Source organism: Phocoena phocoena, chromosome 14 (genome assembly GCF_963924675.1).
Source record: "Phocoena phocoena chromosome 14, mPhoPho1.1, whole genome shotgun sequence".
NCBI lineage: Eukaryota > Metazoa > Chordata > Mammalia > Artiodactyla > Phocoenidae > Phocoena > Phocoena phocoena.
In genome coordinates this window covers 54,637,942-54,657,502 of record NC_089232.1, presented here as the reverse complement: position 1 = coordinate 54,657,502, position 19,561 = coordinate 54,637,942, and the positions used below count along the sequence as shown (strand labels likewise).

The window sequence follows — 19,561 nt, the reverse complement described above, 5'->3', positions numbered from 1 at the left end:
GTTATTTTTAAAACTGTAGATATTTTACAGTAGAACATAAACAGGTTATTTTAAATGTAGTGCAAAAATTAACCAACATGAAATAGACTCTTCTTGTTGCTTAAGATAGAGGAGTGTCCCTGTATTTCTGTGCAGTGATATGAATGGTTCAAGACTTAAGGATGTCCATTTCAGGACTGCTTTTTATTTTTAATATTTCATCTGTATTTTATTCCTTGTCCACTCTAAAGCTAATGAGGAAAGAAATGAAATAGCAGTAGAATTGAGAAAAAGTTTGTGACTGACAAACTACCTTATTTACTTCTAAATCATTAATAGAAAATGCTGATGTGAGTAATGAAAAAAAGGTCATTAACAAGGCTAATATCCTTAGGAAAAACTCATAAAACAGTGGGGTGGGGCTTCTGTGAAAACGAAGAAATGAAGAGAACAATTTCTAGCTCTACAATAAGTTTCCCTTAAATTATGGCTAGAATTTAGGAGCATCTGGAGGCTTTGAGATGGTTGGGGAACTCTTAATAAAGTTGTAGCCTTTGTAGAATAACTTTGCTTATATTTGTTTCTAAATTATTGAGTGATAATGTAAGTATTAATGTGAAAGCTGATCTAAGCACAAATCAATATTTATGCTAGGAAAATAATCTTTTGCAGATTTAAAAAACTGATATAGATTTAAGAAGGGGTTATATTACACTAAATATTGGGAAAATAAACTTGCTTAATTTGTGAGGGAGACATGTTTTTGTAAAACAGAAGAACAGAATAATACGCTTCAACTGCAGTTCTATCCTGGGGTTCTGAGAGTTTGCTGTCACATATATTCTATGATTAGGACTTGGCTTCTCCTGAAGAGCCATTTCTAATGCAGATTTTGTCAGTTCATAGCAAGGGCAATTCAGAAATACATTATCAAGCCATTTATGAAAATGGTCTGATGAAACATTAACAGATATTTAAAACTACTTTTATGAATCCCAGAGCTAAAAATAATTGTGCTTCCAAAGTCAAGCAATAGTTTTTTGCACTTTAGAATTTCAAAACCAGTTCCCCTGCCTCTTGGCTTCCCCTTAACCGTGCTTCTCCCTAGGATTAATCTCCTCCAAAAGGAAGGTTAGCATCATGGAAAACACTAATCCAGATTTACTTAATGTAGGTGATTCTAAATTTCATGTTTATATGTTTTCTCTTCTTACACCAAATAAAAATTATCTAAACTTGTCTAGGGTCATAATACTTTGCCCAGTTAAATATGCCAAAGGATTTTTGGTTTGAAAGACAGCCTTAGGGAAGAGATATGGGGACATATGTATATGTATAACTGATTCACTTTGTTATAAAGCAGAAACTAACACACCATTGTAAAGCAATTGTACTCCGATAAAGATGAAAAAAAAAAAAAAAAGAAAGACAGCCTGGACCTGGAAAAATATAGGGTGGTGGTAAGTAATAATTATAATATAAGTCTAAGCCATAATTGTAGCACTGATATGAAGTTTCTTTAGGTTATTCTGTGATGCTACCAATTGAATCAAAGCTGTAATAATTCTGTAAATTTAAGAACATGGTAAAATTATGAACTGACAGATTAAAAAAAATCTTACCTCAGCTCTTGGGCAGAGCTAAAATAATGACAATACTCTGTTTGTGTGGTGCTGTTATATTGTCCAAAGTGTTGTTAAGAACAGCAGTATTTAATTTGTTCCTTACAACCTACCCATGAGATGAATGGTTTGTTATTGCCACATTCCCCCTTTTTTCTAGATTGGATAAGCTGAAACATGGAAAGGTTAAGTTAAACAGAAAGTTTATGTAACCCAGTTGGGTCTCCAACCCTGGCCTCTTGTCTCCCCTAAGTTCTTTCCATGAGCTGTCACCAGTTCTGGAATTTATCTTAGAATTCAAAACTTATGTCTAGATATCGTTAGATGGTGATTAGAATATGTGTGTTCAATGATTTGATGAATTATCCTGAATGCTAATTGATATTATGCCATTTGAATGCTTTCTTTCCTAGAATAAATATGGCAGAGCTTTCTGAGACAGAAGGACCAGTAGATTGGAAAGAACGATGTGTAGCCCTGGAGTCCCAGCTCATGAAATTTAGAGTTCAAGCGAGCAAGATACGAGAGCTCTTAGCAGAGAAGGTAAGCTTTTCTCCCTCACCTTTGTTAGTAAACATCAGCTATTTGGGACCAATTTCATTTATATTAAATAATCTCAGTACTTTAGGCTAGGGTAAGCATTTAAAAAATAATGAATATAATTTAACATTTTGTCAGGGATCTGAAGCTATATTTGGCATATTCTTTTGCCAGTTTTATTTTATTTTTTTTAGATATTTATTGAAGTATAATTGCTTCACAATACTGTTAGTTTCTGTTGTACACCAAAGTGAATCAGCCATGTGCATACATATGACCCACATCCCCTCCCTCTTGAGCCTCCCTCCCATCCTCCCTATGCCACCCCTCTAGGTCATCACAGAGCACCGAGCTGATCTCCCTGTGCTATGCTGCTGCTTCCCACTAGCTATCTATTTTACATTTGGTAGTGTATATATGTCGATGCTACTCTCACTTGGCCCCAGCTTCCACCTCCCACCCCGTGTCCTCAAGCCCATTCTCTATGTCTGCATCTTTCTTCCTGCCCTGCAACTAGGTTCATCAGTACCATTTTTTTTTTTTTTTTAGGATTCCATATACATACGTTAGCATACGGTATTTGTTTTTCTCTTTCTGACTTACTTCATTCTGTATGACAGACTCTAGGTCCATCCACCTCACTACAAATAACTCAATTTTGTTTCTTTTTATGGCCGAGTAATATTCCATTGTATATATGTGCCACATCTTCTTTATCCATTCATCTATTGATGGACATTTAGGTTGGTTCCATGTCCTGGCTATTGTAAATAGTGCTGCAATGAACATTGTGGTACACGTCTCTTTTTGAACTATGCTTTTTTCAGGGTATTTTGCCAGTTTTAGAATGGATTGGACATTAAGACAAAAAACACTTCTTTGCAAATAGTAGTGGGCTATGTAAGAATTGTGTGTATTTGATGAATGTGGAGTTCATTCATTCCACAGAGAACAGCTATAATTTACTTGATTTTACTAGAGTAGTGTGACAACATTTTGATCTACTAAATGTTTAGGAAAATCATCTTTAAAGTGATTATTGTTCATTCCCTGTTGATAGTAAAATGTGTTTATACTGTATTTGGAAGTATACACCTATTTAGGAATTTGTGTTGACTATGTATCATTAAACTATAGAATTGAATTAATATAATTCTATGCTTCTCTTAATAGTTCCAATCATGTAATTAAAATTTCATTTATGTCATAGGATGTAAAAAAAATATATGTGTATAAAACTGATAGATTAATGCGTTTGTTTATTCATTCAACAAATATTCATTGAGGACTGATTTTGTGCCAGACACTGTTCTTAATGCTACAGTTTCATCTGTGAATGAGACTATGCATGTTCCTATTTCCAGAGAACTTGGATTCTAGACCTGCACTGTCCAATGTGGCAGGCACTAGCCTCAAGTGGCTGGTGAACACTGGAAATTAGGCTAGTTCAAATTGAGATGTGTTGGAAATGGAAAATACACACCGGATTTCAAAGATTTAGTATGAAAAAAAGAATGCGAAATACCTAAGCAATAATTGTATATTGATTACATGTTGAAATGATAATATTTTGGATATTAGATTAAATGGAAAATAGTAAAATTAATTTTACCTGTTTTAAACTTTTAAAATATGGGTACTAGAAAATTTTAAATTATATATGCAACTCACATTATATTTCTGTTGGACAGTGCTGTCTGGATGGATGGACAAATGGTATTAATGGTCATTCAGAACTGATCAGAAGAATTTATAGGTGGTTTCTTAAACTCTAGTCTGTATAATCCTTTTAGGGTGGAGAAAAATCCTTTTGGAGATTTTTAACATCTCCAAAAATTGTGTTAAATCTTACTTTCATTGGTAGCTAAGAGTCTCTTAGCACAGAAGAATTGTAATAAAATCCAGTAAAACATCATTTGGTTTAACCTTTCATATGTATCATCATAAATTTTTGTGTATTAACAGCTGTTAGATGGAAAGATTAAAGTTATCCTACTCACTTTGGGCCATAGGGTGACCCAGTAATAGGATTTGTGGAATGAATCCCCAATATCAATTTTCTTTATTTATCACTATTAGAATAAAAATTATAACTTGAAAAAAAATCCCAGTTTGAATATCTCCAAGTTGGAGAAGCTTATCCTAACTCAAAGTTAGTGACTCATGCTTTGTCTTTTGCTCCTCTCTCTATGAAAATCATTTCCCACATCAAAACTACAATGAGGTATCACCTCACACCAGTGGGAATGGCCATCATCAAAAAATCTACAAACAGTAAATGCAGGAGAGGATGTGGAGAAAAGGGAACCCTCTTGCACTGTTGGTGGGAATGTAAATTGATACAGCCACTATGGAGAACAGTATAGAGGTTCCATAAAAAATGAAAAATAGAACTACCATATGACCCAGCAATCCCACTACTGGGCATATACCCTGAGAAAACAATAATTCAAAAAGAGTCATGTACCACAATGTTCATTGCAGCTCTATTTACAATAGCCAGGAGATGGAAACAACTTAAGTGTCCATCGACAGACGAATGAATAAAAAAGATGTGGCACATATATACGATGGAATATTACTCAGACATAAAAAGAAACGAAATTGAGCTATTTGTAGTGAGGTGGATGGACCTAGAGACTGTCATACAGAGTGAAGTAAGTCAGAAAGAGAAAAACAAATACCATATGCTGACACATATATATGGAATCTAAAAACAAAAAAGGTTCTGATGAACCTAGTGGCAGGACAGGAATAAAGACACAGATGTAGAGAATGGACTTGAGGACATGGGGAGGGGGAAGGGTAAGTTGGGATGAAGTGAGAGAGTGGCATGGACATATATACACTACCAAATGTAAAATAGATAGCTAGTGGGAAGCAGCCGCATAGCACAGGGAGATCAGCTCGGTGCTTTGTGACCACCTAGAGGGGTGGCATAGGGAGGGTGGGAGGGAGATGCAAGAGGGAGGAGATATGGGGATATATGTATATGTATAGCTGATTCACTCTGTTATAAAGCAGAAACTAAAACAACATTGTAAAGCAATTATACTCCAATAAAGATGTTAAAAAAATATATAGATAGATAGGCACAAATCCTTAGGTTACATGCCTACCTCTCAATAAAGCTGTTTCATGATTTAAAAAAAAAAAAGAAGAGAAAAAAAATCATTTCCTGGGTTGTACTGTGATTTATCTGGTATTTTCCACAATCCCAATCCCGTATGCAATGATTTTGTCAATATCACCAATTATAACCTTGCCTCTAAACCTCACTGGACACTTCCTAGGTATCCCAGGTGCCTTAGCCTCTCAACAGTTGGCCTGCTGTTGACCACAGCCTCCTCAAAATTTTCTTGGTTCCGTTGACTACTTACTCTCTTGGTTTCATTATGGACATTATAAGAAGTTATGCCTATTTGGGTTCCAATTAATTGACTTTTAAATTCTTAATTTAATGCCAACATTTGTTTTGTTCTTCAGAAGACTTATCGTAACAAATTTCTTTATGAGTGCCCATTTTGTAAATTTTAAAAGTGTCATTTTCTTTGTAAGTAAAGTTGTAAATAGTTTTTTGGTGATTAATTTATGTTATTAAATTTTCTTTTTTGTCAGTGAATGAATATTCACAGAGGAATTATAGAGGAATTCACAGAGGAATATTATTTCAGAATTGCTGTTTTATTTGTGGTTTCTTATTCTCCTTCTCCTTCTCCTTCTCCTCCTCCTTCTTCTTTTTTGTCTTCCGTAATTTGTATCTGTCTTAAATCCTTTGACAGATCTCAGAGATGGAATGATTCAGATGTGTTTCATACAGTGGAAAGAGGATAAGCATGCCAAATTTACTCATGGTTTCCCAGTAAATAAAGTCAACACCAAAATGGGAATAACACTTTTCATGATGTTTTCTGTTATTTTCCACTATGAAATATTTTTCTCTGGATTAAAAATTATTTTTTGTACCCACCCATGTTTTGATAAAAATACCAAATATTGATTTATTATGTACTAAGCACTTTACAGATATGACTTATTTAGCTCTTATAACAATCTATGAATTAATAAGTTTTATTGTTCCCATTTTACAGATTAGGAAAATGATGCTTACCATGTGCCAGGCAATGTTCTAAGTGCTTTATGTATATCAACTTTTTTTTTAAAAATTATTTTTGGCTGTGTTGGGTTCGGTGCTGTCCTCAGGTTTTCTCTAGTTGCCTCTTCATTGCAGTGTGCGGGCTTCTCATTGTGGTGGCTTCTCTCATTGTGGAGCACAGGCTCTAGGCACGTGGGCTTCAGTAGTTGTGGCATGTGGTCTCAGCATTTGTGGCTTGGGCTCTAGAGTGCAGGCTCAGTAGGTGTGGCGCACGGGCTTAGTTGGTCCACGGCATGTGGGATCTTCCCGGACCAGGGCTCGAACCTGTGTCCCCTGCATTGGCAGGCGGATTCTTAACCACTGCACCACCAGGGAAGCCCATATATTAACTTTTTAATCCTTATAACAACCCTATGAGGTAGCTATTAATATTATTCATATTTACACAGGAGGAAACTAAGGCACATAAAAGTTATTTATTTACCTTGCCTGAGTTCATGCTGAAATGTAAGTGGTGGAGCCAAGATTTGAAAATAGGCATTTTGTTTTTAGAGCTTGAATGCTTAGCTGTCACCCTGTATGGCATCTCTAATATAGTTTTGTTACCACATTCTTTGCTTTCTCTGATATTCTTACCTACTCACCTATTCTGTCTTCTCTGTTCAGCCACACAGCATGTAACTCCATCTCTGCTTGGCAGCACACATCTGCATAAGTTAGGATGCATTTATGGATGTAGTAGTAACAGTTTACATAATATTATGTATTTTTCAAAGCAAACCCTCTTGCACTGCTTCTGCGTGCCAACACGACTTGAGTCACCTGTTGCGTTCTAGAGGATAGTCTGGTCCCATCTGTAACCTTTAGTTTTGTGTGAGAACCAGTCTGCCCCAAGGCTTCTTCCTAATAGTTCTCTTTACCTTCCCGCCAGATGGGTGCAGGCCTAAGTCTGAAGATTCTTGAGGGAATATTAATTTGATTCCTCAGCTCTTTGCCAGAAATTCTGTCCAACTTTTCCTTTCTGCTACAGTTCTTGTTCTTAGTTCTGTTTTCTTGGCACTGATTTGAGGCATCTAACACTAGGTGCTAACTATGGTTCCTAAGCCTTGACTACAAGCATTAGCTAGTTTCAACCCTACAGTAACTCTATGACATAACTATTATTACCCACAATCTACAGATGCTGACATTAAGACTGAGAGCATTTGAATAGTAGGCCCAATATTACACAGCTAGCAAATAGCAGAGTTGGCATGAAACCTTAGATCTTTCATGCTTTTTTTGTGATGCAGCTAAAAGAGTGCGTGGCACGTAGAAGTAACTCATTATTATTTTCCTGTATCCTTCTGACTGGACACACTGGTTAAGTGTACAAGGAGATGACTTAAACTAATGTAATTATAGATTGGTGGGAGACATCTTTCTGAATTGTTTTAGGAAAAATGTATGAGAGGATCTCAGAGTGTTTTTATAATTCAAGATGGATTTCAATTATATATACATTGTATAATTTTGGAGATGGATTAGGAGAATACATGGGATTTTTTTAAACTATTTTTTTCACCTATTTGTTTTTTCCATTACAATTTCCAAGTAACTTCAAATATTGAAGCTTGTGAAGAAAAAGGCCTTATTGAAGTCTTGGGCAAGTCCTGCTGTAAGTGGGAGAGGTCTTCAGAGGAATTTAAGGAATGGTGTTGGAAATATCTCTAGTATGCCAAACATAAACTCTTTAGAGAAGCTGAGATTTAAGTAATTTTCCTACTTTACCGTATTACTAGTTCATTTTCGGAGTCAGGGAGGGAAAGGGAAAGTTTATTTTTCAGTTGAAGTGAATGTTATTTCCTACAGGTTAGATTTTCAGTGAAAAGGAAAAGGTGAAAAATATGAATTTTCCCTTTGGGCATCAGCATGGACCACATAGCCTAATGCTGCCTTTACCTGATACAGCATTTCTGTCTGGAAGTTCCTGCCACTTGACCTTCTTCTTGTGAATATGATTCGCCTGAGGTGGTCTAGCATTCTCGTCTAGGAATAAGGAGTATCTGGATAGCATTGTATTTGCTTTCATGTAACGGTCCAGTCACTACTGTGATTGCCCTATTTAAACCACACATGCCCTGTTACTCTTTTGCCCCACCTAATATTTCACAGTGCCCAGTGAAAATTATACATATACTAATAATGAGATTTTTCAGGCTAATTTAAATTTCATTTTTGGGCTATTGACTGAGGATATTATTTTTAATAACAAAATTTTTAAATGGTGATAACGTCTTTCATGGGTTCTATGGGGGAAAGTCAAGAAGAGAGATACTTAATGAGGAATTTCTGTCCACATCAATGAGTTTGAAGGTTCTAAAGTACTCTGCCTGTAGTAACCAATTCATTAAATAAGTTTATCTGTATACAATGCATGGAACAATGAGATCACTGAGTATTACGTATGGTGGTGTTATGTATGTATGTGTTTCTGTGTGTGTGTGTGTGTGTGTGTGTGTGTGTGTGTGTGTGTGTGTAAAATCTGGACCAGTGGCAGATTTCCCTCTGGCTACAGAGGGCACTTTCACTGTGGTAAATCAAAGCACCAGGCTTAGAATTTGCTTCTTCATTTTATTATTGTATTAGTGGCCTGTTCATAAAAGACTTATTTTTGTCCAAAGCCTGATATGGATCATTTCAGGTTTCTTTTACTGACTTAGTATGGATTGGCTGTGGAATTGACCCAAGCTTTACATTACAGTCTACATTGTGAAAGTAAAAACTTAATGGGTATTTCCTGCATTGCTTTTTTTTCACTTTTAGTATTTTGCAAAGTTATTGCCCAGTTTGAATGATTATAGAAACAATCACTCGAAAAACAAAGTATTGCTTTTCATCCAATGCTTATGTTTAAACTGATTTTTTAAAATTAATTTATTTTTGGCCGCATTGGGTTTTTGTTGCTGTGCACGGACTTTCTCGTTGCGGTGAGCGGGGGCTACTCTTTTGTTGCGGTGTGCGGGCTTCTCATTGTGGTGGCTTCTCTTGTTGCGGAGCACAGGCTCTAGGCGCGTGGGCTCAGTAGTTGTGGCTCGCAGGCTCTAGAGTGCAGGCTTAGTAGTTGTGGCACACGGGCTTAGTTGCTCTGCAGCATGTGGAATCTTCCTGGACCAGAGATTGAATCCGTGGCCCCTGCATTGGCAGGCGGATTCTTAACCACTGTGCCACCAGGGAAGTCCCTAAACTGATTTTAAAGTGTTCTAAACTTTATTGGATATACTTAATGTGTATTTACATTTATGCAGTGTGAAATGTTTGGTATTTATGATGTTTAACATAGATTGTGAAAATTTAGTGATTTTGTTTTATCAAAATGTATCTTTGCTTTTAAATAATTATTTGGAAAGAGTTGAAACCTTCATCCATTCATTCATTATTTTTTCCTTTCTTTTATTTGTTCAACACACATTTATTGAGTTTCTGTTATGGGGTATTCGTGATCCCTGCCACAACCAATGTTACGTAAGTAAATAATAAACCCCAAATCTGGGGAGAGACTACTTAGGTAGAATTTGGTTAGAATCTCAAATTCTAAATTTAGCCTCTCTTGGTCATACCTGTGTCCCTGTGTTTCCTTCTGCAATAGGTTTCTTGAGAACGTGCAACTTAAAGTTGTTCCTATTATGAATGTTAATGATTTTAAGTTACCAATAAAAGATTCCTAGGCCAAAAGAATAGCATGCAAGGGACAAAAATAAAGACAAATGCTTTCCAGCCAAAGATTTTGTGGTTTCAAGTATTTGGGACTGATCTTCATATGGTTCTGCAGAGCTATACACTGTGTATGGAGTTTATAAATACCAGAGCTGCTGTGGTTCAACTAGAAGAGCCGTAGGGAATCTGAACGTGAAGACTCACATCCCAGCCATGTCACTGGCTGGGAGCATTAGCTTACACAAGGCAAACTCATTTGAAACACCGATTTCCCAATCTTTATAATGGGGATAATGATTTCTGTCTTATGACGTGACTGTGAAATAATGTATTTGAAAATTCCTGGTTCCTGAACACATTCTAATTTTTTAAAAGTTCTCTTCCCTGAATTATTTTTCTTTCCTCTGAGATTATTTTCCACTTTTATGTTTGTTTGTTTGTTTGTTTTCAAGTTGCAAGCTTTTCTCAAAGCTTAAGATCTGATGATCTTTGGTGGTCCACTTATATTTAAGAATGAGATATCTGAAAAGCTGACCAACAATTGTGTATAAATAGTCGGTGCTGGTTAACTGTCAATGTTTGCTTTAGAATGAGTGGGTGGGAGACTGCTTATTACACCATGAGCCCATAAATGCCACAGTTGTTGGACTAGAGCCCTGCAAGTAATTTATTCAGCATTATAAGAGAAGAACATTTCAGTTTTTTAACAGGAAGTAAATGCTTAGCTGCTGCACATTCGGCACACGGGGATAGTGAGAAGGTTTCAGGGAGTTAGTTGACTCTAAGGGCCATGTGTTTTCCATTAATACCCACTATTCCCAGCCCCACACTCACTTCCCCCTCTAGGTCTTTACAGGGTTGTGCAGGGCATTCAGCTCCCAGGGGAGAAGATCAGGACCCTCCAATCCTTATTCTAGGCTGTGGTTTCTGTCACTCTGCTTCACCAAAAACAAGAGAATTAAGTGAAATATGTATATTTAATGGTGAACTTGTCCTCCCACTCCCAGCCTTCTTCTCCTACATGGTTCCTAAAATACTGACAGTCAATTCTACTGGAAGAGATTGAAAGTCTCTGGGCAATCTTATCAGCCCAGGTGGAAAGAGGTAGTAATGCTGACATCGGTGGTTCTCCAACAGAAAGTCTAGCCAGATCACCTAATATTAAAGTTCATGATCAGCAAGCCCCATATATGTGTAAAAGCTTCTAGTCAGCTTTTTAGTTCCTTACCTTTAAACATCGGTGGGTACCTCATGAATGACCAGACATCTGATGAAGGCCTCTAACATGGAAGATAGAGAACAACCAATCAGAAAAAACCAATATCACCTATGCAGGGAAAAAAGAAACAAAACAAATAAAATCCTATCATTTAATATTCCCAGAGAGAAAAGGTATTGCATCCATGAAACAAGGAATATTCAGGAAATAAAAAGAACCCTCAAAAAATTAAAATCATGATAGAAGAAATAGTCAATTTAATAAAGAGTTTGGGATATAAACTTAAGGTAAGTTCCTGGGAAGTAGAGAAAGATGTTGAAGAGATGGAACACAGGAGAGAAAAGAGAAATTTAGAGGACCAGTCCACTATGTCCAAGCTCTGGATAAAGGAAATCTAGAGGGGAGAATATCAGTGAAATGATGAACGGAGGTTTCCCAGGATTGAAGGATGCAAGATTCCAGATTGAGAGGGTCTACCAAGTGCCTTGCACAACAGATAAAAATAGTTCCACCCCAAGGCACATCATCATGAAAGTTCAGAATATATAGACCAAAGAAAAGATTCTGCAAGCTTTCCAGGAGAAAAAACATGTCACATACAAAGGATCAGGAATTAGAATGGCTTGGACTTTTCAAAAGCAACACTAGAAGTTAGGAGATAATGAAAAAATGTATTCAAAATTCTGAAGGAAAGTGACATCAAACTCAGAATTCTGTACTGAGGCCAGTTATGAATTTTATCTGAAGGTAGAATAAAGAGATTTTTAAGACATGCAGGGTCTGGTAACCTGTCTGAGGAATCTCTGGAAGGATATGCTCCGTTAAAAGGAAGAAGTAAACCAAAAAAGAGGAAGGCATAAGATATAGTAAATAGGAGATTCAATGTGGGAGGAAGTTGAAGGGCCTTCCCAAGAAGACAGCAGTGCCCAGGCAGAAAGAGGAGCCAGTCTGTATTGACACAGGTCAGAGGCTTTAGGAGCTGCTTCAGGAAGATGAAATTGGTGGAAAATTAGATGTGAATGAGCATCCTGAGAGATGATTTAGACAGTGGTGTGAATTTGGAGTTGAACTATTAAGTTCATAGAAATCTAAGTAAATAAAAGAACAAGACACTTTAGGGAAAAAAGTTATGTAGCAAAGGAAAAAGTAACCGTAGTGTACTACATGGTTCCTCTTTGACTATCATACGTAGTCACAATAATACTAATGAAGAACAGCGCTTTAACCAAAGGTAAGATATAAACATATTGGAAGAACGGGAGTGTACCTGTGTTGATGGCAAGGAGATCAAAGAGCTAAATCATCATTCTCCATGAAGGAAGTAAGTAGGAAATCACTAAACTGAAGAAGTCAACAGAAATAGAAGCCTATTATTTAGAACACTTAAGGAAATAATAAGAGCATTGACCAAAAGAGTACAATTATTTTATTAAAAAATCTTATGAAACTGGTTGACACAATGTGTATTTATGGCTCTGATCAACATAAAAAAACAAAAATTAAATTGTGAAATAGATGGACTTATTCAGTCTTTTGGGAGGAGATCTTCTTAATAGGATGTTTCCATGGAAATCACTTTCTAAACAAAATAATTTATTTTGTGTTTTCAGAGTATATCAAAAAGAATCAAACCTTCTGGGTTATATACTTCGGGGGTTTTTTTGGTTTGTTTTGAAGTATAGTTGATTTACAATATTGTGTTAGTTGCAGGTGTACAGCAAAGTGCTTCTGTTATATATATGTGTGTGTCTGTGTATGTATATACAGAATCTATATATATATTCTTTTTCAGATTCTTTTGCATTATAGGTTATTACAAATATTGAATATTGTTCGCTGTGTCATACAGTAAATCCTTGTTGCTTATCTATTTTATATATGGTAGTGTCTATCTGTTAATCCCATAGTCCTGATTTATCTCCCCCCCATTCCCTTTCCCCTTTGGTAACCATAAGTTTGTTTTCTATGTCTGTGTGTCTGTTTCTGTTTTGTAAATAGATTCATTTGTATTATTTTTTAGATTCCACATATAAGTGATATCATAATATTTGTCTTTCTCTGACTTCACTTAGTATGATAATCTCTAGGTCCATCCATATTGCTGCAAATGGCAATATTTCATTCTTTTTTTATAGCTGAGTAATGTTCCTATATATGTGTGTGTGTGTGTATGTGTGTATACATACACACATACACACACACACACAGCCCACATCTTCTTTATCCATTCATCTGTTGATGAACACTTAGGTTGCTTCCATATCCTGGCTATTGTAAATAGTGCTTCAGTGAACATTGGGATACATGTATCTTTTCAGATTAGAGTTTTCATCTTTTCCAGATATATGTCCAGGAGTGGGATTGCTGGATCATATGGTAGCTCTATTTTTAGTTTTTTAAGGAACCTCCATACTGTTTTCCATAGTGGTTGCACCAATTTACATTCCCATGAACAGTGTAGGAGGGTTCCCTCTTCTCTACACCCTCTCCAGCATTTATTTGTAGGGTTTTTGATGATAGCCGTTCTGACTGGTGATAACTCATTGTGGTTTTGATTTGCATTTCTCTAATAATTAGCAGTGTTGAGCATCTTTTCATGTGCCTGTTGGCCATCTGTATGTCTCCCTTGGAGAAATGTCTATTTAGGTCTCTGCCCATTTTTTGATTGGGTTGTTCATTTTTTTATATTGAATTGTATGAGCTGTGTATATTTTGGAAATTACTGGGTTATATATATATATATTTTTTAACTTATTTATTTTTGGCTGCATTGGGTCTTTGTTGCTGCATGCAGGCTCTTTCTAGCTGCAGCAAGCGAGGGTCACTCCGCGTTGCGGTGCACGTACTCTTCACTGCGGTGGCTTCTCCTGTTGTGGAGCATGGGCTTCAGGTGCGTGGGCTTCAGTAGTTGTGGCGCATGGGCTCAGTAGTTGTGGCTCGTGGGTCTAGAGTGCAGGCTCAGTAGTTATGGCACACGGGCTTACCTGTTCTGCGGCACGTGGGATCTTCCCGGACCAGCACTCAAACCCGTGTCCCCCGCATTGGCAGGCAGACTCCCAACCACTGCACCACCAGGGAATTTCCATGATCATATGATTTTTTTTTTTTTTTTTTTCTTTTTTGCAGTATGCGGGCCTCTCACTGTTGTGGCCTCTCCCGCTGCGGAGCACAGGCTCCAGACGCGAGGGCTCAGCGGCCATGGCTCACGGGCCCAGCCGCTCCGCGGCATGTGGGATCTTCCCGGACCGGGGCACGAACCCGTGTCCCCTGCATCGGCAGGCGGACCCCCAACCACTGCGCCACCAGGGAAGCCCGATCATATGATTTTTATCCTTCATTTTGTTAATGTGGTGTATCACATGGACTGATTTGTGGATGTTGAATCATCCACGCATCCCTAGAATAAATCCCACTCGATCGTAGTGTATGATCCTTTTAATGTATTGTTGAATTTGGTTTGTTAATATTTTGTTCAGGAGTTTTGCATCTGTGTTCATCAGGGACATTGGCCTATAGTTTTCTTTTCTTGTGACATTCTTGTTTGGTTTTGGTATCAGGATAATGCTGGCCTTGTAAAATGAGTTTGGAAGAGTTCCTTCCTCTTCTGTTTTTTAGGAGTTTGAGAAGGATTGGTATTAATTCTTTGAATGCTTGGTAGAATTCACCAGTGAAGCCACCTGGTCCTGGACTTTTGTTTGTTGGGAGAGTTTTTTTTTTTTTTTTTTTTTGCGGTACGCGGGCCTCTCACTGCCGTGGCCTCTCCGGCTGCAGAGCACAGGCTCCGGACACGCAGGCCCAGCGGCCATGGCTCACGGGCCCAGCCGCTCCACGACATGTGGGATCTTCCCGGACCGGGGCACGAACCCGTGTCCCCTGCATCGGCAGGCGGACTCCCAACCACTGCGCCACCAGGGAAGCCCCATGTTGGGAGAGTTTTGATTACTGATTCAGTCTCCTTACGAGTAATTCATCTGTTCAGATTTTCTTTTTCATCATAATTCAATTTTTGTAGGCTGTATGTTTCTACAAATTTATCCATTTCTTCTAGGTTGCTCTATTTTTTGGCATGTAATTTTTCAAAGTAGTTAGTCTCTTATGATTATTTGTATTTCTGTGGTATCAGTGGTAATATCTCCTCTTTCATTTCTGATTTTATTTGAGTCCTCTCTCTTGTTTTCTTGGTGAGTGTAGCTATAGGTTTGTCAGTTTTCTTTATCTTTTCAAAGAATCAACTCTTAGGTGTATTGATCTTTTCTACTGTCTTTTTAGTCTCCAATTTATTTCTCCTCTAATCTTTGTTCTTTCTTTCCTTTTATTAACTTTGGACTTTGTTTGTTCCTCTTTTTCTAGTTCCTTGAGGTGTAGGTTGTTTATTTGAGACTTTTCTTGTTTCTTGAAGTAGACATTTATTGCTGTGAACATCCCTCGTAGAATTGCTTTTGCAGCAGCCCATGGATTTTGGTATGTTACATGTCCATTTTCATTTACTCCAGGTATTTTTTTATTTCTCTTTTGATTTTTTTCTTTGGCCCATTTGGTTTTCAGTAGCGTGTTGTTTAATCTCCACATATTTGTGAATTTTTTCAGTTTTCATGTAATCAATTTCTGTTTTCATATTATTGTGGTCAGAAAAGATGCTTGATGTGATTTCAACCGTCTTAAATTTATTAAGACTGATTTTCTCACCTAACATATGGCCTCTTTAAATGTATCTGAAATCACAATAAATGTATTATTTCTATATATCATATTGATGAAGTTTTCATTATCTCCCTGTTCCCATGCTTTTTTTCCTCTCTGATGCTTTGGAAGCTATGGACTGAATTTCTGTTCTTTCAAGTGATTGTCCTTAACTCTTTTTTTAAAAAAAGGCCAGTAAAAATACTTTATATTGTAACAATAAAACTTGAAACAGAATGTATCAAGGAAACATTAGGGAGTTGGTGATAATTACAAAAAAAAAACCTCTATATAAGGTGGCATTGTGGTAGGGGGTTGGTGAAGGAAAGGATGGAAACAAATAGCAATGGAGAGCTGAGCATCAAAACAGGAACTGCTGAAACTGTTAGGATGGCCAGCACTGATTTTTCTTTAGAGAATGAGCATTTTCTAGAACTTAAAAAACAGCACTTTCAATTTAAGCTTTCAGTCAAGCTCTTGGAATTTAGGTAATTATTTAGCATTGAAGATGCTAGATGTTAAATGTGTAAGTCCAGTATAAGCCATAAAATGGGAGAATGTCAGGCAACCAGAAAGACTTCAATTGCCCCATCTTTCCTAAAGAGAACTAGTGGTTTTTCCAACATAATCATGAAACTGCCTACTTTGAAAGCCTGAGGTGGTGTGGGGATACATTGGGATAGGGTGTGATGGAATCACATTTTGGGTAGAAATATTAATACAACTGAAGGAAATCTTTCACCTTGGAGAATAATTTAGCCTAAACAACTCCTTAGTCTGCCATGGCTTTGCAACAGCAGCAGACTTTTAATTTGTAATATATATAAATGTGTTTTCATAAAAAGAAAAAATATAAGTATAAATATGTTTTAAAGGCTAGACCCAAAATGGCACAATGTCACTTCCACTGCATTCTGTGTGTTAAGGCAGGTCACAAAGCCATCACAGAGTCAAGAAAAGGGACAGGAGACCTCAGCTCTCAGTGAGAGAAGTGACATGTACTTACAGGGAGGAAAGGAATTGATGGTGGCCATTTTGGGTGGCTGTCTAACCCTAATCAGTCACTTTAATTCACTCAGGCTCTTGCATTCCAACTTGTGTCCTTGCTTCCTCACATTACAGCTGAACTCACAAAAGTCACTAATGACCTCTTAACTAGCATATATTTACATATATTATTTAATCATACTACATTTCATTTACATGTGTCTTTCAGTATGTCATTTACATATTTTTAAAAACTTTTTATTAAAGAAGTTTTCAAACATACAAAAGTGAGCAGAATATTATAATGGACCCCAGGTACACATCACCCAGCTTTAATGGTTATTAACTCAGGACCAATCCTGTTTCACCTATACCCTGACCTACTTCTCCTCTCCTATGTTATGTTGAAGCAAAGCCTCAATATATTATTTAATCCATCTATGTATATTTTTAATGAATATATGGTATCTCTTTAAATATTTAGACAATCCCCTGTTTTGGGACATTCATGGCTTTTATTTTTATCATTCAAATTATAACACCACAACTGCTACCACATATTTCTAATTAATGAAACACCAACAGCTCTTTCACATCACTTTTACATTTTTTTTGTTTTTTATCCTCCTAACTTCCTGTTAGGTAGGTAGAATAGGTTATATTATCCCTATTTTAATAGGGAATTAAGAAGAATTTTAGAGCCCAATGCCAAATTGTTGGTAAATAGTAGAATTAGAGCTAGAACCCAGTGTCTTAAATCTATAGTTAGTTCATTTTCAACTAAACCTTGCTAACTTAAAGTTATTCATAAAAGTAATACATGTGGTAGAAATACACAGCTTTAAATTTTTCTGTATAAATATTCATTGAACACCCATTAAGTATTAGATACTATGCTGGACACTTTCCTGTTTAATCGTCACATAAATAGTATGAGATAAGTGTTATCTCACTTTACAGGTAAGGAATGCAGACTCAGGAAGGTAAATGTCTTACCCATCATTACACAGCTTAGAAGTAGTGAAATCTGGATTCTGATTTAGGCCTTCCTGCCTCCAAGTTCAGTGATCTTTCCACTTTTCCCTATATTAATATTTCAAGGACTACCCCTTTTAAATTAAAAAAGCAAAAATACTTTTTAGACATATGCTTTTAATTAACTCACTGTATTCTCATATCCATATAATTTTCATGTCCAGCAAATTCAGTTTATTTGTAACCTTATATACCAAGTCCTATGAAATGCTGTGTGTGTGTAATGCTTTTAATAATGGAAAAATCATTTTTTGTAAGGTTATTTCTTGCTGGCAAGCTTTTAGAATTTTACTGAGTGACTGGTATGTGCAAAGATATGGTGTTACGGAGGATATAAAGGGTACTCACACATGAAATATGTCTTCAAGCAACTTACAGTATAGTTGTGAAAATAGTACAAGGTAGAAAGTAAATGCCATAGGAACAGAAAAAAAAGTTATTTGACAGTGGTAAAAATAATGCTACTATCCTTCATACAGGCATAGTGCTTTACAGATGTCATTTCATTCAATAATTTATAATATATTGAATACCTATTATGTATAAAGAGCTGTATTAGGGTATGTAACAGTGAGGCAGACAGACAAGGCTTCTGCCCTCACTGTTATCACTAAAAAGCAAACACTTCAGAAAGAGAAATCTGACAAGATACTTGTATAGTCCTTGTCTTAGTCCATTCAGGCTGCTATTTCAAAATGTCACAAACTGTGTGCTCATAAACAACAGAAATTTATTTCTCACAGTTCTGGAGGCTGGAAATCTGAGATCAGGGCACCAGCAACATTGGGTGAGGGTACTTTCCTGGGTTGCAGACTTATCATTACATCCTCACTTGGTAGAAGGACTCAGAGAGCTCTGTGGGATCTAGGGCACTAATCTCATTTGTGAGGGCCCCACTCTCATGACCCAGTGACCTTCCAAAGGTCCCACCTTCTAACACCATCATTTTGGGTGTTAGAATTCCAACATATGAAACTGGGGGGACACAAACAAAAAAAGTCTAAAGAATAAAATTTCATATAAATACCATATTTTTTAAAAATTGAAGTATAGTTGATTTACAATGTTGTGTTAATTTCAGGTGTTACAGCAAAGTGATTCAGATATATATATATATATATACATACATGCACATACACAACACACACACACACACACATATATATTCTTTTTCAGATTCTTTTCCACTATAGGTTATTACAAGATATTGAATATAGTTCCCTGTGCTATCCAGTGGGTCCTTGTTTTTTCATCTGTTTTATATATAGTAGTGTGCATCTGTTAATCTCAAACTCTTAATTCTAAATACCATCTTAATCAGATATGGGTGAGACTCAAAGTATGATTCATTCTAAGAAAATTCCCTCCTAGCTGTGATCCTGTGAAATCAAACAAATTATGTGCTTCCAAAATACAATGATGGGACAGGTATAGAACAGACATTTCATTCCAAAAGGGAGAAAGAAGGGGTAACAGGTTCCAAGCAAGTCCAAAACCCCAGAAGACAAACAACATTAAATCTTAAAGCTTGAGAACAATCTTCTTTAATTAGATGTTCTGCTCTGTGGGACAAAGGTCTTACCTTCCAGACCCACCTGAGGCATGGTGTGGGGATGGTCTCGCTCTCTGGACACACTGGGATATGCTCGCCTCCCATGGTTTTATTGGGTGTAGCCACACAGCAGCTCTCATGGGTTGCAATTGCAT

General features: G+C 36.7%; 1 protein-coding gene across 1 annotated transcript in view; it reads left to right on the top strand.

The window, feature by feature from the left end:
- Nucleotides 1-2,021: 2,021 nt before the first annotated feature.
- Nucleotides 2,022-19,561, top strand: part of PLEKHH2 (pleckstrin homology, MyTH4 and FERM domain containing H2) — a 99,607-nt gene continuing 82,067 nt past the window's right edge. Inside the window, exon 1 of the mRNA XM_065891295.1 lies at nucleotides 2,022-2,144. Within this exon, the coding sequence (XP_065747367.1) occupies nucleotides 2,022-2,144 (123 nt within the window). The remainder of the gene's footprint in view (nucleotides 2,145-19,561) is intronic.